The sequence below is a fragment of the Protopterus annectens genome, chromosome 4.part0 (genome assembly GCF_019279795.1).
Source record: "Protopterus annectens isolate FY-2018-M chromosome 4.part0, PAN1.0, whole genome shotgun sequence".
NCBI classification, from domain to species: Eukaryota; Metazoa; Chordata; order Ceratodontiformes; family Protopteridae; genus Protopterus; species Protopterus annectens.
This window is the reverse complement of record NC_056733.1, coordinates 1,368,903,293-1,368,930,556: the sequence shown is the minus strand read 5'-3', so window position 1 is coordinate 1,368,930,556 and position 27,264 is coordinate 1,368,903,293. Positions and strand designations below refer to the sequence as shown.

Sequence of the window (27,264 nt, the reverse complement as noted above, 5' to 3'; positions counted from 1 at the left end):
ATTTATACTATTGTGTCATTTTTTTCTGTATGCTATTTCATTTTCTCCTGGACTGAGTCTGAAACTTTTATTTTGTGATAAGTACTCTACTTCAGTCAAGAAATTCAAATTCAAATACATACATACTTACATATATACACATGTAAATTAATAAATAAATGTATATGTACATACATAAATACAAGCATGCATACATTTTCCAGAAGTAATACAATGATGATATTTTTGAAAAAGTAGTATGTGGTGCTGGTTGGAAAACAGAGATAGATATAAAACATGAGAACTGGGGAGAAGATAACTGAAGTAATGAGGAAAAATAAACAATAATGGGTTTGAAGAAGGATACAGTTGGCAGCAAAATATCACATACTAGAAATTTAGAAAACATTATGCCTTTTAATTATAACAGAGTTCTGGAAAAAGCCTGCGGTTGTAATGAAACATATTATTTGGGAATGGGTAAATCTTAACCAGATAATTTGTATGCAACCATCTGTTTAACAAAAGAAGACTTGAAACTTCTTTATGGAATTCTCAAATTTCGGAAGAGCTCTAGCTAAAATATCTTGATTGAAATAATAATTCATAAATTATAGTGTTTTTAGATAGAACTGCAGTATTACTCAGTTGAAGATTTTGAGTTTTATGTGAGCATCTGAGCTCTGAAGGAAAACTGGGACGACTACTCTGAAATGTTTGCCAAACATATGAAAGCTTGTGTTTCCAGCATCTTTAAATATGTCCTTAGAACAAGAATGTTTTGTATTTTCTCTTCATCTTGTACATTTTTACCCGAAAGCCTTGTTGGAAAAATGTTCAGGCCTCTACACTCATCTAAAGCCGGAACACCAAGAATGTCTAATCTTGTGTGGTGTTAATGCTTTTATAACAAGGGCAATCAGCATGCTTTAGAAACTGTCAATTTTTAGCTTCACTCAGGCTGGTTCTACTGCTAAGTTTATGTATAATCATTGGAATTTTATATTCTGTATGGATCTTGTTGTCACAGAGCTAGCAGTGCATGTTCTTTCTTGACCTATCCTCTTGTTTACTTTTCATACAACCATAATTTTTTTATTTGATTCTGTCTACATTGGTGGCTGGTATGAGTGCTCATTTCTCTACAAAGGCCTTCTTTGCCCTTACCTTACATGTGAGGGATCCCACTCATACACTAATAAAGATTGCTATCACTGACATTGTAAGCCAGTCCTACATTTCTGGTTATAGATGTTTCACATTCAGACCTCATCATCGCTATAGCAAAGTAACCACTTGTCCATCAGTTTCTCTCCACACAGCAGGTATAGACACATTTGCCACTCACTGCTATACTCTCTTGTCTTGCTATTCCAGTGTCTGAATCCCTAAATGATTCATCCAAGTTGTAGCCAAGACTTTATCCCTCTTTTCCACAGAAGTGATGTAACTTGTTAGATACTTTAATGTTTCAGAGTTTTCAGGGATTATGTGCAGAGAACTGAAATTGAGAGTAACTGAATCTCTGTTTTGCTTCTCTTTGACTCTGAACAAGCCACTCAGGCATGCCTCACAGGCTCTCCCTGAAAGATACAGTGATGTCATCTGGGCTTGCTCTGTAAACAGATGCAAAATATATAAAGAGCATGTAATATTTATATGTAGCAAAGAATGTGTTCTTCATGTTGTTGTTCTTTCGGCTTTTCCCGGTTAGGGGTCACCACAGCAGAACTCCAGTCCGCTAATGATTGGCAGTAGATTTTCATGAACACCGAGGTGCCAGCTCAACGTCTGACCTTCAACGAAGGCATGCCCATTTATGCATGTCTTTCGAATGCCCACCCAACCGTGGGGAGGACATGCAGACTCCACACAGAAGGCACTCCCCGCACTCCAGCCGAGAAATGAATGAGAGAACCTCTTGCTGTGAGGCAACAACGCTACCGCCGCACCACCACGGATCTTGTAAAGGAGAATATATAGGAGGTACTGACTGAATTATTATGGTCTGAAAAAGTACAGAAAATGGGAAACTGTGTTTACAAAAAGGAGGAAAAATTACAATTAAAACAGCTGAAATAAAACATTAAAATATGAAAGAAGTGTCAGCCTTTGCAGGTACTTTCTTAGTGAACATATGACTATGGCACAATCATAATCATAATTATAATTAAATGCATGCTTCATTCAAAAGGTCAATGGACTAAATGAGTTCTCAACTATTTGAATGCATTGCTTTCAGCTTCATTAAAATGTGATGTTATAAAACGACACAAAACTAGTTTGCCTTCAGATACCTTGCATCAAATGAGAAATGATAAAGATTAGCAAGCTTTGAATGCTGATATATTCAGAGAGCTGTATCATAATGCAGAGAGATACATAAAAAGAAAGGATGAGGGAAGGGATTAAGACTGAAAACATGGAACCTAGTGACAAAAAAGCTCCATGTAGCACAGTGACCAAGGAACCAGGAGTGCTGGAGATTACTGAGGATGTTGAGAAGAGTAGGTCAATGGTACAGTTTCTTATGAAACCTGAACAGAAATATAATTATAGGATTGTCAGTATATAAGTTCTGAAAACATGAGCTGAAAATGATACGGCTCAGGCTGTCTGCACTCCATATAGCAATCTGTAGCTTAGTGTAAATAAACTTTAAAGAGATGATTCATTATTTCCATTTACAGAATTTAGGTTGGTCCTTGTGTTGTTTCAGTGGATACTCTTTTATAGAACAAATATGAAAGCTTAGAGGGTAAAAATACAAAGTATTAAAATCATTACGTATTTTTAATGATATATTATCCATATTGACAAGATAACTACATTTGTAAAAAAAGATTTACAAAACTAAGAATATGTAGAGATTCTTATTTATAAAAAAAACAATTCCAAACATACAGATGTACAAGTGAGACATGAACATGTGATAAGGATGTTTTTTGTCAAGACTTGCTTCAAAACGCTGAGGACAAGCTGTGTTTTTAAGGGAAGGTGGGAATAAACAGTTCTACTTTAGAGTTTTGTCAGACAGAAGAAATGTAAGTAGACTGAGCAGGGCTTTAAGGAGAACTAAAAGAACAAAAAAATGTTTTCCAAAACAAGTACATTTGGAAGGGTAAGCAAAATGCGTAATTAAACTTAAATTGCAGTTTTCAAAGTCAGTATAGCCAGACACTATTTGCTGTCTCAGAAATAAAAAACAGAGAAAGGACATTTTGTGTTATCTTTTAAAATGAACAAACTATTGCCAGGAAAGAGGCAATATACAATTCAAAGTAATATATATAGTAAAGATAATTAAGGAATCTACACCCAGTCCATTTGTTTTCATTTTTTATCTGGATCCTTGATAGAAAAAATGACTTTTGGAAACTGGAGGATAATGATTTTTGATATATAGGCCTATGGGAAGATGCAATATCTTACTAACCTAATAAAGGAAAAGTAAGGATATTTGAAACCAGAATATTATTATTCATTTTTGGAAGAAAATGAGTGAGGTATGTATTCATTTATTTATTTTTGTATCATGTACACAAGAAACTCAAGAAATGTTTGAGAGCATAAGATATGCAAATGTAAGTTAATAAACACTGTATATATATTCTATAGCAATATTTTGGATTGCAGCATACAATATTATAATTTGACTAGATGTCTTTAAATAAAATATTAATACTGGATATATTTCAATGTCCCCAAATTGCTGGGATAACAATGATGGGGCTTCCTCAGTAGAGCACCACCTTAAGAGTCCATTAATCCAAACATGTTGCACTGCAGTGCCAGTAATAGAACATGAACTGAAGCAGCTAGTGTGAAGATAGATCCTAGAGCCAACTGATAACTCCATCATCAAAGGCAAGTCTGGCAGCAGTGGATAATTACTTACTATGCTCAGTCATGAAATTTTAAATGCAGTCATGTTATAGGTGAAATGGCTGCTTCTACCTCTTGTATGTGCATAGCAAACATTTCCCCTTCAATGAAAGGAGAACTTTTAGGAAATAAAGCATGGCATCATATGTGTTGTTTTTTTGAAGTAACCAAACATCACCAAGAAAGACTAGCTTAAAAAGAAGAAGGAATTCACGTGTGTTTCTGTGTGTGTTTATATGTATGTGTATGTGTGTGCGTGTGTGTGTGTGTGTGTGTGTGTGTGTGTGTGTGTGTGTGTGTGTGTGTGCATGTGTGCATACTTATAACTATGCATGCACACACACACGCGCGCACACACAGAAACACACACTCATATATGTATACGTGTGTATACACACACACACACACACAAACACACACACACACACACACACACACACACACATATATATATATATATATATATATATATATATATATATATATATATATATACATATGGGTTCCCTTCCCTAATCCCGAATGCTCGGAATCGCGAAACACCTGAACAGCGAAATCTGAAATCCCAAAGTTCGGAGCTTCTGGTATTGCGGTGTATGAATAGATGTAAGTGCAGGTAAGTTTGTATGACTGCATAGGTTATGTGCTGTAGTGTATGTTAGTGCGTGTTTTGGTTGCGATGTGCGTGTGCAAGGGGCTGTGAAATGTGTGGGTGTGAGTTGCCTTTGTGCATACACACACTCACTCACACACACACACACACACACACACACACACACACACACACACACACACACACATGCTCACACACACATGCTCACACACACATGCTCACACACACACAAATGCTCACACACACACACGCACACACAAATATATTTGTATATACATATATATATATATATATATATATATATATATATATATATATATATATATCAAGTTAAGGGTACAAAAACAATGCAGACTAACCATTCATTAAAAACTGCATGAAATATGATCTAGAACTTTTACTTCTGCTCATATGTCCACAATCTCAAGGGAAGCACTAAATCTGCTCAGACCTGGTGGTCAAGGACACCACATACACAAACGCTGTAGATATAGCCAATCTGCTGGCATACGGGTTCAGTGAAAACTTCACTCATCTGTTCCCCCATCAGTAAAACAGGACATTCCCAGTACCAACCCCCATCCCCTTATCTCTAGGGAGCAAGTCATTACTGTCCTCTCAAAGGCAAAAAATACAGCCTTCATGAGACTCGATAACATCCTAGGCTGCATCCTTCATGAACTCAGGCAGGAACTTACAGCACCATTAGGCAATCCATTCAACCAAAGCCTGAGTACCAGCTTCATCCCAGCTGAGTGGAGGACAGCTACTGTCATCCCTTTGCACAAAGGTGGAGCATCTGCTGATCCAAGAAATTATAGACCCATAAGCCTAACTAGGGTGATCTGTAAGGCCATGGAGAGGATTATCATGGGCCTCATTAACAAGGATATTGACAACCTCCAGACCCCTGATCACACACATTTTGGTTTTGCTAAGTGGAGGCAATGTCTGCTAAATTCTGTTGACTTCTTTGAGACAGTCACCAAGCCATAGACGATGGGAAGATGGTGCACGCTGCCTACCTTGACCTGGCCAAAGCCTTCGATACTATTTCCCACTCAGGTAAAACAGATAAACTCTCTCAACTAGGCATCGATCCATATGTTACTAGATGGGTAGCAAACTTGCTCACTGACAGAACCCACCTAGTCAAGATAGGTGAAGCCACCTCAAGTAGTAGACATGTAACATGTAGTTTACCCCAGGGATCAGTCTTGGGGCCTCTGCTGTTTGGGATATACTTCTTGGAGGTGCAGGCCAAATCTAGTGGGCTATAGCTGACCAAGTTTGCAAATGACTGCAAGTTTGGTGCTGTCATCAATTCCCCTAGTGATGTGGACATCCTCCAAGATGGTCTCACTCAAACAAATGACTGGTACCAGAAACATGGCCTCAAATTGAATACCAAAAATGCATCATCATCCCTTTTGTGGAGAGTGACGTGCCCGCAAATTATCACATTCATAATAAGGTACTAAGCATGCAATCAGTCATGAGGGACCTGGGGACCCCGGCTGATAGCAAACTGACTTTTGACCCCCATATTGCCTCCATTGTATGGAAATCTTTCCACATGGCCCACCTCATTAGTAAGGGTATCTCATCCAGGGACAAGGTAGTCATAACATCCCCGTGTTCTTCCCTTATAAGACCCATTATTGAGTACAATGTCCCTTTCGGCATGTACCTCACAAAGCACATGCAGCAGCTGGAGAGTCCACAGAGGTTCCTCACCCAGAGAATCCAGGGCCTCAAACATCTATCCTACACAGATAGGCTAAAAGCCCTGTCCCTCTACTCAGTCTCCTACAGACTCCTCAGAGGTGACCTCCGTCTGGCATAGAAAGAATCTCAGACTCCTCCCTAACCGGACTGCTGTATATCCGCAATTCAAGCTCCACTCGAGTAACCCACACGCACGACCTCAACCTGGTCTGTGACATCAATAAGACTTGTTGGAGGGACAGATTTGTGCCCCAGAGACTCCCCCTTTTGTGGAACAGACTCCCTCTCTACATAATGCAGAGTACTTCATTAAACATTTTTAAGTGCAACCTGGATAACCGGATGGAGAATAGAAAATACACCCCTAGGATTCCACCTGTGTCCCTGCTGGAGTGTTCAATATGGTGCTGACTTGTTAGAACATGGGCTAAATTCTTGGCTAGGCTTGTAAAGGCCTCAGGGCAAATAGCCTTGTAACTTCCTATGATCCTATGATCCTAGCTTACCTAAAATTTCCTGTAATGAAAGCCCATGGGATTGCAATATCACAAACCTGCTGTTAATGTATGGCTGCAAGTCAAAACAGTGAACGCTCATATGAGGTATCCTTTTTTTAGGCTGTGAATACCACTGTTTTTAATAGAGATTTTGCTGGCAGCCTTTTGTATGTGATTATAGTGCAGCAGGGTAAGAGTATTTGTACTTATCCACTTTTGTGTGATCTTAGAATTGGTATATACATATATATATATATATATATATATATATATATAGACTATGATGTTTGTAGATGACATTGTGATCTGTAGTGAGAGTAGGGAACAGGTGGAGGAGACCCTGGAGAGATGGAGATATGCTCTAGAGAGAAGAGGAATGAAGGTCAGCAGGACTAAGACCGAATATATGTGTGTGAGTGAGAGGGAGGATAGAGGAATGGTGAGGATGCAAGGAGTAAAGGTGGCGAAGGTGGATGAGTTTAAATACTTGGGGTCAATAGTTCAGAGTAATGGTGAGTGTGGAAGAGAGATGACGAAGAGAGTACAGGCAGGATGGAGTGGGTGGATAAGTGTGTCAGGAGTGATTTGTGACAGACGAGTACCTGTAAGAGTGAAAGGGAAAGTCTACAAGAGGGTAGTGAGACCAGCTATGTTATACGGGTTGGAGACAGTGGCATTGACAAAAAAGGCAGGAGTTTGAGCTGGATGTGGCAGAATTAAAGATGTTAAGATTTGCACTGGGTGTGACGAAGGTGGACAGGATTAGGAATAAGTACATTAGAGGGTCAGCCCAGGTTGGAAGGTTTGGAGACAAAGCCAGAGAGGCACGATTACATTGGTTTGGACATGTGCTGAGGAGGGATGCTGAGTATATTAGGAAAAAGATGCCAAGGATGAAGCTACCAGGTAACAGGAAAAGAGGAAGGCCTAAGATACGGTTTATGGATGTGGTGAGAGAGGACATGCAGGTGGTTGGTGTGACAGAGCAAGATGCAGAGGACAGGAAGAAATGGAAACAGGTGATCTGCTGTGGCGACCCTTAATGGGAACAGCCGAAAGAAGATGATGATATATATATATATATATATATATATATATATATATATATATATATATATATATAAATAAATACAGTGCATTTTAAGTAGGAGTTTGCTGGGTTGATATTACTTTCTGATTTATGAATGAAAGAGAGACTGAGGTGACAAACAAGAGACAGGAGGTCTGTTAAGGCTATTTGCTTTGTGGACTGACAAAGGTATTCTATCTGTGTAGAAAAGTGCTAAACATTGAGCATTAAGAAATATGAATAAGATAACCTGCCGCAGACATACACAGACTGAACAAAATATGAATGAGACAGTTGAAGATAGAGACTGTGTTTAGAGTTTAAATGTAACAAGGTGTGGAAGATGGCTGTGAATAAGGCATATTAGGTGTGCTTAAGGGAGTGGCAGGCCTGGTGATAAATGAGATATGGATTCATTAGAGGGAGAATACAGGATCAACCTTGAATTGAGTCTTTCATCAAAGTGGGATTTTGGGAGGTAGTAGGACAATGCATAGACAACTGTGTCAATGTTTAACCAGCAAAAATAAACTGATGCATTTTAAGTAGATTGCAGGCAAGAAAATCAAGGAAGTAAGAACAGAGGTGAATATATTGGTGAGTAAATAACTTGGTACAGTGGGGCAAACTTCATCAGAAGGAATTAAATATGTATGTTAGAAGACAATTAAACATATCAAGAAACAAGGCCAAAGATACAGTAGAGAGGAAATCAAGAAGGTAGTGACAGAAGACATACTGACCTATAAAAGACTGTGCAAATATTATATTGGCTGAGGCACTGCTCGCAAAAGAGGAAGAAGAAGAAAAGAAAATGGTCATGGAGGTGTGTTAAAGAAGGCAGTGAAACTGTAGGGGATACTTTTTAATTGACAGCAGCTATTATACAGGGAAATGTAGGTTTAAAATCTAAATATAAGGTTACTTGTGTTATTTATTTATGTGTTTGTTTGTTGTTTACTTATTTACTATATTTTTTAACCATAGAATATGTCTTAAGGGAACTGATGCTACTACATGTGGTATGAGACCGAGCAGCTAGTATCAGATGGACTAATACAGATGACAAAAGATTCATGAGGCATGCTTTGACACTTGTCAGAAAGGCAGGTAAATTAATGATATTTGTTAGATGACAATATATTTGTCCTCTTGAAATAGCCTATTATAGTAAGCGTATTAATCAACATGGATTCAGAAGAAAATGGCTTTTGGACAAATTTCAGGCATCTAAAAAAGAAAAAAATAATAATGAGAACAAAAGAAGATAGTTTTGGGAGGTAGAGCTTCCCACAAACGTTCCTGAATTCCCAATCATCATTAGAACCAACTCTGGGGGTCATTTCACACTGATGTCAGCCACCATTTTTTTGCTAAGTTGTACTGTTTGTTTGAGTAGTTTCTTTTCTTGAGGGACTGTTATCATATAGCATTGGCAATGTCTGCATCACAGATGAAGATTCAAAGAAATAATGAGCACATCTTAATTTTGTTGACTTACTTTCTTGTTCTCTAGTTTGTCCTTTTAATTTTGGTATTAATTGGGATTATGGTATAGAGGGATAAACTAAGTTTTGCTTGGAGCTGCCAGATGAGAAGAAAGAAATGTTGAGGTTTAGCTTGCTTGCTTCTGCTTTGTAGGGTGTTGCATCTGTGTACCCGCTGTGTGCCCACTCTGTGTTTGAACACTTTATGGATGCGTTGGAGGTACAGCTTACAAAGGGGAAGGGCAGGGCTTTGATTATGCTGCAGACAGAAGTATGGATTTAATTTGTTGAGCCCGTTGCATGCAAATTACTTGATCATGTCTGGGCATGTACAGATGGAGATTAGCACTTATTGCTAAAGTCCCAGATCCCCTGAAGAAATGGATGATGGCTCCCACTCCCAGCTCTCCTTAAGAAAAGAATGAGGAATATAAATTGCCTCTGGGGGAAATTAATGTTTCTGTGCAGGAGATGCAGCTCATTGGTAGACATGGAGAAATGAGCCAAAAAAAAAAATAGCAGGAGTTAATTTTGTACCATAATGTAATATTCTATGGATTTAATGATGTAATAAAAATATGTTAGTGTACTGATATCAGTCCTGACTTTGACCTTCTTTTAGGCCTTGTCTGGCTGCTAGACATCACAATGTAGCAACAAATGATGCAACTAATTCAAACTCTATATCTGGTTATATCAAGATAGTTCTTCTCCATGCCAAAAATTTTAATACTATATTGCTGGATCATAAAGCTGTTCTGCAACTGAAACACATCTGCAGATATTCTGTAAACAAAACTTGGGTTTACTGTTGACATTGCACTCCTTCCATAACTGGGTTTTATGTGCACCATACATTCTGGCCTGAAGGAAGATGCACTGGCAATTCAAAAATGTTCAGAGATTATGTCAAATCAAGAAAAATGCTCAGAAGCAAAAAAACTGAACTCTTTGAGCTCCAACTTACCCTGAACAAAACAAATTTTCCATATTCTGTCTGGTATATGATAGTGTCCCAGAGGGTCACAGAAGATTCTTTCATGTGCTCATCAAACTAACAATAATGAAAAATTCCTTCTCAGTTCAGGATTTCAACTATCCTTTGATAAATTGGTGTATCTACACCTCTAAAACTGGAAATTCTTTAAAATAGATATTAAACCAGTGATCTCTAGGGCACAACATTCTAGACCTGGTCCTAATCTGGTTAAATATGATGATAAACATGTAACCTGCTCATTTAAAATCTCAACCTCCTGCCCCATGTCAGAAATCAGTATATCTTAATTTAAGGATTTCAAAGTACAAACCTTCTCAAATTCTGTAATGTTCTCTCAAAATTTGCTTGTAATATCAGCTGTCATGATGTAACCTCATCTGAGTTCTACTCCCATCTAATTAAATGTTTAGCTTCAGCTGTCCCTAACTGAAATAAATATAATTGGAAAGTTACGAACAATTCACCTTGGTGGAGCACAAGTATAAATATACTTAATAACAAGAAATAAAAATAAGAAGTCCTGAAACAAATCCAAATCATCCATATCAAAAAGTGTGTAAAAAGATTAGATAGAAATAAAAGGGTACTATCGGGAAAATAAATCCAAACATGAATTAAAACTGGTAAAGACCAAATTGCCACTGTAACAGCTACAAACAAATGCAATTTGAGGGTCATGCTGCTCAACGCTAGAAGTCTAAATCTCAAAATGCACTCGCTGGAAGTACTCCTTAAAATGGAGAACATCGACGTTTGTGCTGTAACAGAGACCTGGTTCAAGGCAGCAGAAAGCACTCCTGCACTACCAGGCTTCAACTCATTCCACACCTTTGGGCCCCAGAACTTGGACCGAAGCTCCAAATGTGATGGTGTCTCCATATTCATAAAGGATGCACACACCTCCAGACTGGTAGCCCAACATAATGCATCTGAGATACTTCAGGTGCAGCTAACATTGGGTAAGACAGCGATTCAGGTCGTAGCCTGCTATAGGTCCCCAGCCATGTCCCAAGATTCACACTCCACATTCCTAAGCACCCTGGAGAATATTAAGGTCCAACCTAACACTCTCATACTGGGCGACTTCAACTACCCCTCCATTAAATGGGAAAACTACTCATGTACCAATACACTTGCCTAATGCTTTCTGGAATTCATTAATTCCAGTGCCCTGGACCAACTCATTCTTACCCCCACTAGAGGTAGCAACATCCTTCACCTTGTCATTACTAACATGGGCGACCACTGCTCCCCACCAATAGTCAACTCCTCTCTGGTTAGATGCAGTCATAAGCTGATCACCTTGGAAATACACATCCCTCCTTTCCCCCCAACAAAGGTAACCACCATGAAAACCTTCTCCAAAGCTAACTTTGGGCTCCTAAAAACAGAGGTGGCTAACTTCACGGCACCCATGCAAATGGAGAATAGTTGCATGACTGCCATATCATACACCAATGCACTGTACAAACACGTACACAAATGCATGGATCTCGCCATACCCAATAGAACTAAGACGCACTCCTAAAACAAAGAAAGCCAATCTGGTGGTCCCCTGCCATAAACAAACTCTACAACAGAAGGAGGAAACTGATGCAGAATAAGGTGAAGTCTCAAGACTGGAAAGACTCCCTTATCAGCTTCAGCAAAAGGTTGAGATCCTTCATCAAATCCTCTAAAGATAGCTATGAAAACAGAATTGCAGCAAATAGTAAAGACAATCACAAGGCCTTCTATAGTTATGTAAAGAATCACCATGGTAATACCTAGATTTGCTCTGAGCTACTTCACAATGGTATCTCCCAACAGATATTGCAAGTATACTGGCGAACAGATTCAGTGCTAACTTTACCCCTCTCCTCCCCCCAAAGGACCAATCACAATACCAGTAGATTGCCAGGCACCCAGTATTACTGCTGCACAGGTTAAAAGCACTGTCCAAGGCCAAAAATACAACTTCTATGGGACCTGACAGTATCCCTGGCTGTGTTCTACATGAACTACAGAGTGAACTGGCACCTCATCTGTGTGCCCTATTCAATCACAGCCTCACATCAGGCTTTGTCCCCACCGAATGGTGCACTGCTACAGTCATCCCTCTCCACAAAGGAGGAGTGACTACAGAACCTGAAAACTATCGCCCCATTAGCCTGACGAGTCTGATATGTAAAGCTATGGAGCGCATCATCATGGACCTAATAAACAAGGATATAGGGAATCTCCAATCTCTGGATCCTACACAGTTTGGTTTTGTGAAGGGTAGATCATGTCTGCTTAACTTGGTTGACTTCTTTGAGTCAATCACCAGAGCTGTGGATGAAGGTAAGATGGTTTATACAGCCTAGCTTGATCTGGCCAAGTCCTTTGATACCATTTCCCACTCAGGAATCATAGAAAAACTTACTAAGCTAGGCATCAACCCTTATATCACTAGGTGGGTTGCAGACTGGCTCACAGATAGAACCCACAGTGTGAAAGTAGCTGACTCCAATTCAGTCTGTTGAACAGTCACGAGTGGAGTCCCACAGAGTTCGGTCCTAGTCCTCTCCTGTTTGGTATCTACTTTTCTGAAGTCCAGGCCAACACTAAGGAACTCTGTCTGACAAAGTTTGCAGATAATTGCAAGTTGGGAGCTATTATTAACTCCCCAAATGATGCTGACATCCTACAGAAGGGCCTCAATGAGACCAATGACTGGTGTCAGAACCATGGCCTTAAGCTCAATGCCAAAAAATGTGTCTTCATCCCCTTTGGGAAAAACCCGGTTCCCTTGAATTACCACATTGATGGTAGTCCACTTAACAGAGAAGGCATTATAAGAGATCTGGGAACACAGGTTGACAGCAACCTCTCTTTTGACCACCACTTTGCCACTGTGGTCAGAAAGTCCTTCTATGTAGCACATCTCATTACTAAGGGTTTTGCATCCAGGATGAAAGAGGTCATTACCTCCCTCTACTCTTCCCTCATCAGGCCAATCATCGAGTACAATGCCCCATTCAGAATGTACCTCACTAGACACCTGCAGCAACTGGAGAGGCTGCAAAAGTACCTCACAAAGAGGATCCTAGGCCTTAAACACTTGTCCTATATGGACAGACTCAAAAAACTCCAACTATTCTCTGTCTCATATTGCCTACTTAGAGGCGACCTCTACTTGACTTACAAAGCCATGTCTGACCCAGCTCTGTTAGAAATGCTGCATCTAAAGAAATCACAATTCCCTCCGCAACACAAGCTCCATTGACCTCAACATAACTACCACAATCAACAGAACATGCTGGAGGGACAGGTTCATAACCCAGAGACTGCCCATGCTATGGAATAGACTTCACATACATGTCAAGCAGAGCACCTCAGTGGCCCTCTTTAAGAGAAATCTTGACGAGTGGATGGGAAATAGAAAATTCATCCTGGGGATCACTCCAGTGGCTCTACTCGACAGAGGCAGTAGTAACTAAGGTTGGGTGGCACGATGCCAGGGTAATCCTATGGGCTAGCCTTGTAAAGGCTCCAGGGCCATTAGCCTAATACACACCTATGAACCTATAATAGTATCAATTGACAAATATGTGTCATTTTGTACTTACAAAGGGAAATTAAGAAATAGCACCCAAAAGTGTACTGAAGTGTTCCATTATGGCACCCCCACTCTCTCCTTGAAAGACATAGTATAATTATATATATATATATATATATATATATATATACATATATATATTAGCAGAAAGATTCAGTGCAAACGTCACCCTGGTAATACTTATCAAAGTTATGAAAATCCCTGAATATATTACTGCTTCCCAAAATTATAAAGGAACAGATCCTAAATCGTATCTCTATATCGCAAACTACTCCTTCCATGGGACAAGATAATATACCTAGATGCCTAATAAATAGCTCCAAACACTTCCTTTTTAGACCTAGCTTACATTATCAAATGGCCATATTGTTAACACTGAGAAGACTGAATCCACAAAAGTTTTAATATAAAAATATGATGTGTGTAGAACTGTTTGCCAAATGTATTTATTTTTATTTAACTTTTGTTTACTGGGATAGTCTGGGGATTTATCCATTTTCAGCAGAGGGTCAGAGAGAAAAGCTCCAGGTATAGATCACATTTTACATTGTAATATATACAGAATTTACATCTGTAACAGTAAATACAAGATTACATTTGAAACTCTAAAACATGAGTCAAATATTTACAAAAAGTACAGATAAACTGGGCACATAGAGTCAAATATTTATATAACTGAGAGGCAACATGATAGGTGTGATAGAATGAAATAAGTTGTTGACATGGTAGTCTAAGATTGTTTTGGGGGTATTTAGTTTCAGATGTACCAGTAAAGATAGACATGATGCCAAAGTATTATGAGAAGAGAGTTATACTGAATGCAGTAAAACGATAAGACCATGCTAGATAAAGTTTGGTTAAATATATGCCACAAAATAAATTCAAGTGCAATAACCCGACCAGGTAAACAAGGAAAAGTCACAGCCAAAGACCAAGGTATTGTGTAAAAAATTCCTTTTAATCCAACAATAAAATCCACAGACTCGTCTGTAAAAAAAAAAAACATTAAATCAAGCGCTTTCACCCAGGTCCTCCCGGGCTTTATCAAGATGGCTACTAAAATTTCTAGCTTGCTTTATATACAACTTTCTGTACAAAACTAATTGATATTAATTAATTAATTAACCAATAAAAACATGTTCTCGACGTAAACATTTTTTTTGTCTTAATTACACCAACTTTTAACATCTTTAAAGTAAAACAAACCTACACAAATTTAAAACTAATTTAGTTTTAAATTTGTGTAGGTTTGTTTTACTTTAAAGATGTTAAATGTTGGTGTAATTAAGACAAAAAAAAATGTTTATGTCGAGAACATGTTTTTATTGGTTAATTAATTAATTAATATCAATTAGTTTTGTACAGAAAGTTGTATATAAAGCAAGCTAGAAATTGTAGTAGCCATCTTGATAAAGCCCGGGAGGACCTGGGTGAAAGCGCTTGATTTTATGTTTTTTTTTACAGACGAGTCTGTGGATTTTATTGTTGGATTAAAAGGAATTTTTTACACAATACCTTGGTCTTTGGCCGTGACTTTTCCTTGGTTAAATATATACTAGAGACAGGTGGAGTCTGTGATATTGAGTTGTCATCAAATTATGAAGAAAATGGCTGAGGTTTTTATGTGGCTATATTAGAGTTTAAGGAGAGTTAGGGGAATCATGAAGAGAATAGACTGCATATAGAGACAAGGAGAGTCACTTGATAGTTATGTTTTCAGGGATAAGAGGTTGAAAGTAGATTCGAGCTTTAAGTAGGATAGTAGATGGTGTAGAGCAGGAGGAGAGACATTCCTTTTCTAGGTGGTCTTTTAGATAGATTTTGAAGGATTTATAAGAGTTTGCTGTTCTAATGGAAGTAGACAAGGCATTCCAGATTTATGGAGATGATCAGTCAAACCAGTGGGGGAGAACCATTATTAAAGCAAATTAATGTAGCAGTAAACGTGTATCTGTTATTTAGAGATCAAATATGATGGCTTGAGATTACTGTTGTATATCTACCTTGGACTTTTAGGGCCAGGATTCTTCTAAGACTTCTGATTGTCATTTATGTAGAATTTGCATGTCCTCCCTATGTCTGTGTGAGTTTGCTCTGGGTAATATGGTTTCCTCTCACCTTTCAAAAATATGCTGTTTGACTGGCTGAAGTAAGTTTACGTGCATATTTATTTATCCTTGCCCATATGGTCTAGGTCATAGATGAAAAGGGTCTATGGATTAACTTACTTAACCAGTTAATATATATTAATTTATTAATTAAATGTATACATACATGCATATATAAAACTGTTTAGTAAAAGTCACAACGTGGATGTAATTTATAAAGCATTGTGTTTTTTTTCATTATTCATTTTTATAGCAGATGTAAAAATTTTTGGCTCAAATTCTTGCTTACAGCTTGCCTTTAATAAGTTGATAGATATTTCAGAGAGTAAGCTGATATCGGCATATCAGTAGGAAAATCACTTCAGATGGCATCAACTGTACAATAAGTATCACTTATTTTTTACATATAATTTACCAGGTTATATCTGAAACTGCATCTTATTGTGTCTATCATACCCTAGTAATAAGAAAAACAGAGTAAAATGTGTACAGCTATCTAGAAGATAGAATGCTAACAAGTGCCGAAGGGGAGATTATCTTAAGTGCCCATTTTATCAAGTAGTCTGGTCTGAATCTACCTTTGGATTAACATACACAGCTGTCTTCATTTGGGGTGGATATATAACTTATGCAGCTTATTTCTAATACTAGGAAATTGAATTTTGAAGAAAAAAATTGATGTAGTACTGCATTTAAATATAGAAGGCATTTCCAATTCTTTCTTCTGTGTAATAATTGCATCCCTGATGTGATAGTATATGGAAATCATTACTTCCATTTGTTTATTCTTTCATTCATTGAGTCATTCCCTCACCTGTACCCACTTTATACTATTCATTGTTGTGGGTAGTCATGCTCTTTTTTGGCATTCAGTACTTAATACGTGTAAGACAGATAACTAACATTGGATGGACTACCAGTACAAGTTAGGACATTTCAGTGATGCTCACACACACACACACATGCACACCCATGCACACCCACACACACACACACACACACACACACACACACACACACACACACACACACACACACACACACACACACATATATATACACACAAACACTGGGCAACTTAAAGTACTGAGATTTCACCTCATTGCATGTCTATAGGGTTTAAGAGGAAATTGGATCATATGTCAAAATTCCACATACAGATGGGATACTTACAAACCAGCCTGTAAATAAAATGGAGAACAAAAACCTGTCAGGTTATTATGTTTACTACTAAGCCAGTCTGTATACCACAGTAGATCAGTAGTACATATTTAAGGCCATACTGTATTTCATTTAATGTGTCAAATATAGGAAATTGTGTTTTATGAGTGGTATGATTTAAACATCTGTGGGATACTGAAAGCCTTAGGTAATGTAGCTATCAGTCAAAGGACTGAAACTTCTTTTAAAAGAAAACAATTTGGTTTAGAAGCAGGAGTGATTGGAAAATAGAATAGTTTGAGGTGTGAGCATTACACTGGTATGTTAGATGGAAAGCAAAATACTTGTGATTGGCTGATAATGACAGGGTGAGAAATGAGGCATATGATGTCTGTCAGGGTGAAGAGGTATCCTGTGAAGGTACATTAACTAGGTGTTTAAAAACTTTTAGGTAGCAACTAGTGCTGCAAAGTAAAAGAGATGGATGTTAAGACGGCTTTCCAGTTAGGCAATGGTTAGATAACTGGGAAGGAGATATGATTAATGTATGTTGTGATAATTATGATTTTGTAATTAGCATGAAGAAGAAGAATGCAGTTAGACCAGCTGTGGGGTAATGCAAATTAAAGAATTTTGGCAAGGGGTGTTATGCACCATCTTTCATATACATTAAAATTCAATACAAATTGAAGTAAGCCCGCTATTTTGTGTGAACACAAAGCTCAATCCTGAAACCTGATTTCCAGTCAAATTTATGTCATAATTATGCTGCCAGCTATACTATTGTAGACTGTGTGATCTGCATTTTTTAAGTCACCATCTGAGCTAACTCTTAGTATTTGTGCTTCACTGCAGGAAATCCTGGATGCTCTGGTTAGCAATGTGAACATTGAGCTGCTCAATGCTTTGCATTATCACATGGTTAATAAACGCCTCTCCTCAGAAGACCTCAGAAATGGACTTGTTGTACCTTCTATGTACTTGGATCTGGATTTACATGTCCATCACTATCCCAATGGGGTAAGTACTGATAAGAATGCTGAAATTATATAGTGTAATCTACTGAAGCAAAAAAACACATAAAATTTCAGTATGGTAAAAAGTTGAGAATTACATTGTTATTTCAGGAACAGTCAGGCTGAGCATTGTTTTCGTTTCTAGTCTGTTCTATATTTTCCAGGTGTTTCCGACAATATAAATGTTATTTCTACAATGCCAACTTCCAAAGAATTATTAGAAAGCATAAAATAAGTTGATTTATCTTTAAGCACAATTACAACAATAACAAACCACTCCATACAACAAACTCGCCATGAAGTTGAAGCTGTCTAAATTATCACATAAAAATTGATGTGCTTAGTACCAATGAATTATGGTACTTTGGAGATGAGGCTGTAGTTCACTTTCCCTTAGAAAATAGTATACTAAAACACGGCGAACAGAACACGTTGATTGTTAGAACATGCTGGATTTTTTTTTTTTTTTAAAAAGTGGTGATTTTGAATTTGTAGATATGCTAGATGACTTCTCACATTACATTAACCTATAAGTCAAGCAAGGTAAACTTATGATTGTTTATATACAATTCTGAAGAAGGGGAGAGCAGCAAACAGAAATGAGTTTATGTTTAGTCATGGAGAATTGTAGGTTGGGTTAACTCTGGACTTCCTAAATGAGTCATAGGTGGCAGGAATGCCTGAATCTACAATTGCAGCCTCAGTTCTATCTTTTCCATTATCCAGACCTGTGTAATGTGGTGCACTTGAACCATGGGGGAGTTACATGGGCGGGGGGCTACAGTGCAGTCTACTTCATTGTGCTTGTACTGTTTTAATCAGTACTTGTGAAGTAATAGTAATAAATAAATGCACAGAAATGCAGGAATAATGCTGTCTATTTATTCATTTTAAAACTATCATTTTATATTGTTCACACTATCAAGAACACTTCAGAGTGCACTTTTCAACCATTTGGGGAAGTTAACTATAAAGCATTGAGGGGTGCAGCACTGCAAGTCACATTTTTTTCTCACTAAATAAGATATGAATGTTCTTTATTCTTGAAATTACAACTTATTTTTTTAGCAAAAAAACAAAAAAAAAAAAAACAGATATGCAACCTCATAAGAAACTTTGTGATAAAAGCAAAATCTTAAGAAGCAGTGTTGTGATCCTTAGAACCACTTTCCTAAAGGTGCAAAAGTGGGAGAATATTTACTAAATCTATAAGTGCAGTATATGTGGGTATTCCTCTGTTGCAGAGGTACAATGATCTGGGAGGCAGTATATATCAACAGCAGTAGATTGGGGGAGTAGTCCTCTACATCAAATGTTTCAGAGATATAAATCCCCCTGGAAAATATTTGAATTGTGTATTTTTATTTGAAATAAGGTTTATTGTTTGAAGTCATATGACTTGCAATAATAAGTTTCATTCTTCTGATAGGACATCTCAGCCTCATTTGAAACGTGGTTCAAAAATATTTTGTCTTGATAGTTTGACGTAAGCTGCATTTTGTTGCAGCAGTCTGTTTTATAACATTTTTACCGAATAAGAATTTAAAAAATCATTATTATCACATATTTCAGTGTCTCAGGGTCTCATATCTAACAGTGAAGTTAAGAAAATGCATTTTTTGGCTTGAATTTTTTTTCTGAGAGTATAGAGCGAATTAATAGAAGTGAACAGAATTGATGAAATGACATGTGGTGATGCAATCTATAAATACCTAGATTGTAAGCATAAAGTAACTTTTTCACATTGCTTTTCTGAGTTTAAGGTTCATGAACTAGTCCCTATAGGATTCATCTTCCTAGCTCCACTGGAATGACACTGCCAGTAAATATATAGGATGTTCCATTTACAGGATCATAGGACATTACCAGGCTAATGGCCCTAGGGCCCTTACATGCCTACCCAAGTTCTACCCTTGTTTCCAAAATCAACACATATTTCTCCTGTCCAAGAGAGACACAGGAGGAGCCCCCGGGGTGACTTTATGGTTACCCATCAAATCATCCAGATTTCACTTGAAGATGGCCAAAGAGGGGCTCTGCTTGGTATTATTAATGTAGACAGACAATTAAAGAATCACACGACAGTATCACTTTGGATTTTTATTTTATAGGGCATGGGAAACTGAGATGTTTCTTTTGCACTTGTCAGTACAGCTAAAGTCTTTAACTTATTAGAAAACTGATGGAATATAAATTTACGGGCTCATATGCATGTACTAGGCTGACTGCCCTTGTGGGCCATTTTAAGCCTAGCCAATTTCTCTTTCATAGGAGAGGATCAAATCCTGTTCCTTGTGTCTGCAATTTAAATACATTAACCATTATGCCATACCCCAGACCAAATATTTATTTATACTCAAAATAATTAACAAAAGTATTCTATAACCTTTAATGAAATCATGTTGGATGACTGCCTGTATTTCTTACATTTTCAGGTAACTCTTGATCTGCAGTGACCGTATCCCCTACCATGCTATTCAACACAGATAGGATCAAAATGTATTCAAAAGAGCTTTCTAAGTTCTAAACGACCTTCAGAACAATGTATGATGGCTAACAGAGTATGGATTAATTGAATAATGCCAAAGAAGTATAAATAAAGGCTATATATATATATATATATATATATATATATATATATATATATATATAATATATATATATATATATATATATATATATATATATATATATATATACACACACACACACATAAAAGTGTTATTTGCTTAGAGGAGCGTGATAAATAAAATATTTATCCTTATATTGAGAAATTGTTGATATCCTACAGATATTTTGTTGAGAAATGTGCCATTATTAAATTCTATTTTAATGAATTAAGTGCTCAACCTTAATAGAACATAGTCTCTGATATGTGTTTCTTCTCTTTATACATGTTATTCAGTAGGCTGGCCCTTCTTTTGCCTTACCTATTTCAACCTCATGCATCATTCATAGCTGATTCCATATTGTAATGAACTGGAAGTCTCTAATCCTGACTTGGACAAAAGTAAATACAGCTGCACCATATATATCATCCTTCTCTCCATCTTCTTAACTTTCCTAAGTTTATACACAGTTGTTCTGGTTTCCCAAATTATATTCATCCTTTCAGGTTTGATCTTAAGAGTTTTATGTCACGACCATCTCTCTTATCTTACATTACAGTCGATGTAATTAATTATGAAATATAATGTAATGATTTACACTATTTCATCCAACATGCAAATTACTGACTGACAAGTTGTTGAGATTATTTTATTGACGGTTTCTTTTTTCAGTTGCTTTTACATAGAGGAAAAGATATGTCCTCCTGAGAGACCCACATTAAAAGCTGTTTTGGTGAAAGTAGAGAGTTATATATGGCCTGTTCCGCACTGTAGTGCATTCCTGGAGTTAGAATATATAGTAAGGGGGGTGCGGGGCATGAATCCCCCCCACATACTTTGATTGTATATTATTTTTTGCAAAACAGTTATTCATTGCACTTGTAAGTATCCATCTGTAAAGTTTAAAACACCCCCACACCCTCCCTTACTATATATTCTAACTCCAGGATCGCAATACAGTGGGGAACATGCCATATATAACTGCTGATGAAATGAGTTTCAGTGAAATGAGTTGTCAGTGAAATGAACTTTCAGTAAACTGGTCTTGCTGATTTGTTTGTCAGTGAAATGAGCTGTCGATGAAATGAAGATAACCCATATATATATATATATATATATATATATATATATATATATGTATAAGTCAAGGATGTGGGAGTACAGCTTCATGTAAACCTTTCTCACAATTATATCTGCAAGTATATTTTCTGTGCAGTTTAAGCAGGCTACCATTGTTTAGTGTATAGTGTGTATCTGTGTCTGTGTGTAAGTGAGAAATTCTAATATTAACATACTGAGGAATGCCAAGAGGTCTAGAGAAATGTGGATGGAAATGTAGCATGCATTAGTAAAATAATAGATTGGCATATTAAAGATCCATACCCATCCACAAACTCTTCCATTGAAGAGCAAAAAAAAAAAAAAAAAAAACAGACATTCCCTCAACTGGTAGATGACCAGATGCACAATTCCACCTTTCCTCCTACCTAGCCATTGAGGTCCCATCTTTGTGCCATGTCTCAACCCTTCTCCATTTTATTAAAACAAAATTCTTCTTGTTATAAACTGTAGCAGACAGTTATTACAGTTTATACCCTTCCTGCATGGAGCACTGGAGCATTAAGCACTAATGTTTTACTAAAAAAAATCTTCTAATAAACTGTAACAAACTGTTGCTACAGTTTATATCATGTTTGCACAGAGTACTACAGCATTCTGGTTCTAGTTAACAAAAAAATAATGATTTTTTTTTTTTACTTTGAAACTTTTGTAAACTGCTTGCTGCATAAAGTTTAGATCACACGTGAAGTACTAGAGTGTTCAGGCTTGACCACAAATGCAAAACAGTTTTTTAAAAGCTGATATTGCCTTCGAGTTTAGGATTGTCTAATCACACCCCCCCCAACACTTTGCACATGGGGCAGTTGCCCCTCTTCGCCCCACCCTAACTGCACAACTGCTTGTGTACAGCCACAGTTAAACCTATCCCATCTGTCCAGTATTTCAGAAAAATGTCCAAAGCTTGTATGTAAATTTGTATGATTTGAGATCACATTAAAACAGATTTCTGCAGGTTAAACAAAATAAAATAATAATAATAATCTTAATATACTCCATGCTGATATAAAGCAAATAACTGGTTTGCCTTCCTTAACAGTCACATTGGAAGTACTACTATACTAACTGCTATTATTATTATTATTATTATTATTATTATTATTACTATTACTATTATTATTATTTAAGGCAGACATAGTGATAATGACCAGATTGGCCTTATCTTGGAACACTCACAAAATATGAGCCCTGCATTAGTTGTCTTATTCAGACAGAGGGAAAAAAAAAACTAAAGTCTGAGCCATTAATCCCAACAGCAATTAGGTTGTGTGAAATGCAAGTTTAGCAAAATTTTAAAGTGCCAGTGATAGTTTAGGCAAAATACATGCATTTATATTATCTCTCTCTTCCAATATTTCACCCACTCCATCTGTAAACCACATTTGTTTAGCTGTTCATACCACTATTTTGAGAAGCAAGTATGGGAAAATGTGTGTGAACTTATTACTTGTTTATGAATAAAGATAGACCATTTTTCTGTTAAGGGTGAAATAACAAAGAGTTAACTTTGTGCAATTTCTGTTTAGTCACTGAGGTCATCACAATTAGATTGCCAGAGTCAAGTATAAAAAATGATTATGGGTTTAAACCTCAGAGCGTAGTAAGTCATGATGCTGAAGCTAGACCCAGGCCATTTAAATTATTAGATAGTTTTCCTTGCATCACATGAAAAGTTCTTGTGAATAAAATTTGGTGCTAATTATGATATTTAGACTACCCACAAGATGTGTAAATAGTTTTTTTCCCCCCATGGTCAGTGGTTAAGTTCCTAACTATTTTATGCAATTGTGAAAAAAAAACAGAAGGTGGGTTTTATTTAAGAAATGCAGTGTTGAAGGGCTAAGGCTTAAACCCTGGAACATTATTGTATTTATTTATATGGGAATACCCAAAGTGAAGGATCTTTTGATGTGAAATATTGATGCATTGATATTTAAAGAAGCAAGATTCACCAAAATATGCACATTAGTTAATCTGTAATGTCAGTTTTTAGGCCTTTTTGATTTTTGGTTATCAGTCGATGAAGATCATTTTTATGAAGTTTATTGCTCAGTAAAAAGGGAAGGAAAACAGTTTTTTTTAATAAACTGCTGGCATTTGTGGAATATTTTTATTAACAAAGTATAATAGTTTTTGAGAACAGCTTTATTTTTAATATGGAAGGTCTAGCTAGAAGATTGAATTTCATGTGTTCAATCACTTGAAATACAATTTATCTATCTCAACTGCATAATCAACATGTAAGAGGAAAACACTGTTAAATTTTCTATGCATTAACTCCTAAGTGGTTTATTTTATTCAATGAGATAATAATCTATTCCATGACTAGGAATGTTACTATATTATGTTGCACACTTAAAAAAAGTTGACTGATCTAAATTTGACTTTTTCTTTGTGACTTTATTCTAATTGTTTACTATATTAATTAGGTACCTTAAAGAAGTAATATGATTTGAAGATATAATTGCATATCACTTACAAAAAATGCACATTTTGAGTAGGAGTTAACATAATTTATATCACAAATTAAATTTTGCCCATTAGTGTAAGTCAGATATGATATGGAAGAAATTGAGAATAAAAATATTGATTTTACTACTCTGATATACAACACTTTAGTAACTATTTATTTTGTGTAGTAATACTAATATTTGTGTCACGTTTGGTCATCTCTAATGTATATATAGTACTCTGCTGTAACGGACTGATCTTTTTATGCTACCAAGGATATTCACTGTGAATTCATTAACTCTTCAATAAGTGAAGAGATTGTTTAGTATTTCATAAAGAGGTGTTAGAAAACCCTTGCATGAGAAACATAAAAGGAAGTAGACACATGTAAGAGCAGAACTGTTGATGGATTTTGTCTGTAAATGTATTCTTATGGTCACTGGATAGAGTCCATGATTCTGGAACTATAAAAGAGAAAGCATGTAGTTGATGATAAAAATATACATTACTTTTTTAATAAGACTGGTGATATAAGGGGACTAGAATGCAAATTAATAGCTGTCAGTAATAATTAGTCTTCAGATGCTAAGAACCAAGACTGAAAGTGATCCATATATCGTAGTCTTTCTCAAAAGCTTGTAAAAGTAGTAAGGCTGTCTCTGACTGCTTTTGTAGTCTTTGTAAACTTGTTATGTTATTATTTGACAAAACTTCAGCACTTTAACTATTGTATAGGTACACCACTGTCAGTGGCTAAAATGCTATCAGGAGGGAGTAGTTTACTAATGTCTTTCAAAAGTTTGCAATTGTTTGCATAGTTTGGTGAGTTAGCGTATTTATTTATTTGGAGAAGTATTGTTGCTAGATCAGACCAGATGTTAAAATATTTGAACAATATTATAATTTCTATACTGTTGGCAAATAATAAAACCTGTGACAATTTCAGTGAACATGGTTTAAACAGCCACCGATATAAAATTAATAATAATAATAATAATAATAATAATAATAATAATAATAATAATATAAGCATCAGTATGCAGCAAGAAGAGGTGCAATTTATACAATGTGTAATGGTACATGTCTTGTGATGTTCCCAATAAAATTTATTGGGAAAGAAGTAGGTATTATTCCTTCGTCTGTGCAAAAAGTAGGGTCTATATCACATCATTGAAAACCCAAACTGTCAAATCACTATTCAGCAAACAAACTTTGTTGAAACCTTACTCCATTGAATGGCCATTTAATGGAAGTTTTTCACAGGGAGAAACAATAGTTGGCCATCATCTGGAATTTGCTCTTTTCCCTACTGTAGTGCAATCTCATAGTTGGTATATTTAGTCAGGGGAGTTGGGGGACACAGAACCCCATTTGTTTGGGTTTTAACTTTTTAGAATTCTGTGATGGTAGATAGGTTGGCCAAGTGTTGTTTTTCTCTGTGAAAAACTTCAATTAAATGCCTATTCGACGGAGTGAAGTTTCGACAAAGTGTGTTCACTGAATAGTGAATCAATAATTTGGGTTTTCAACAATGTGATATAGACCCCCAGAAAATGGCATCTAATTGTGTTTATCTATATTTTTTCTCAGCATGATGGCATATCTAACATAATCTGCACATGCTTATTATGTGATATATATACTTCTCTAAGAGAATGTGAGTGGCAAAATGCAGAGTGAGAAGGAGAGGGCAAATATGCTATTCTATTTGCAGACAGTATTAAATGAAGTATATGTAAAACATAATGATGCTAACATCTTATAAGAGCAAAGATACAGGCCTTCAAATGGAGAATATCATGGCAAAAAACATCACATTTAGGTAATAATATGTTTCTGATGACATTATGCTGTATGATGTAAAGTGAAAAAAAAAATACGCACAACAAATTCAGTTACAGTATTGCATTAATGCTGTGTCATCTTACATTGGAATGTTAGGCAATACCCTTGAAAGACCATGGGAAGTGTTTCCTTGTTTCCACCATCTTGTTTTCGGTCTCAAAAGCATCTTTCTACACACAAATACACTTCCCCCCCTCCACACACACGCACACACACACACACACACACACACACACACACACACACACACACACACACACACACACACACACACACACACACACACACACACACACACACACACACACACACACACACACACACAGACACACACACACACACACACACACACACACACACACACACACACACACACACCTATTTGACAAGCAAAGTTCAACAGTTTCAGGTTATAACAGAATTCTTGTTTTTTTTTTCTTTTACAGATAATTACTGTGAACTGTGCCAGAGTCATAAAAACAGATCACCATGCTACTAATGGAGTGGTCCATGTAGTTGACAAGGTCATCACTGCTGCAACTAACAATATTTATCAGATCCTTGAAAATGATGATAGTCTCGAAAAAGTACAAGTAAGTTATTTTTAGTAACTTAATCTAAATGCCAACACACTTCACATTATGTATTAAGAATTTTCCCATAGCAGTTTTGGACATTGCCTTGACTAGATTCACATGTTATTACCTAGAAAACTTGTCTTTCTGTTGCAAAATAATAAATGTTGAGTGGTAAATAACTTGGGGAGGATCATCCCAGTACAACTAAGGTGTTAAATTCTTAGTGAGATGTTACATATCAGTCTCCTTTGAAAGTACTTGAGCAGTATGAATCATATTGTAGTAAGCCCGTATTTTAGCATATAGCCCAGAGGCTACAGTGTTCTTTAGCCAGAAGCATTGTAGTTGCATGTGTAAAAAGGCAAGGATCTACTTTGTTTATTACAGGATAAAACAGTAAAGGTATACATTACGGCAGGTTGCTGATAAACCAAGAGTAACAATAGCTAGGACCATCTGTCTCATTTAATTATAACAGAATTAATTCCCTATTATGCTTTCAAAAAACCTATATGCTTTTGAACATACATTATAACATC

At 36.5% G+C, this 27,264-nt stretch overlaps 1 protein-coding gene across 1 annotated transcript in view; it reads left to right on the top strand.

The window, feature by feature from the left end:
- TGFBI (transforming growth factor beta induced) overlaps positions 1-27,264 on the top strand; it is a 270,562-nt gene that overhangs the window by 109,091 nt on the left and 134,207 nt on the right. Inside the window, exons 5-6 of the mRNA XM_044069218.1 lie at positions 17,963-18,127; positions 26,594-26,740. Coding sequence (XP_043925153.1) covers positions 17,963-18,127; positions 26,594-26,740 — 312 coding nt within the window. The remainder of the gene's footprint in view (positions 1-17,962; positions 18,128-26,593; positions 26,741-27,264) is intronic.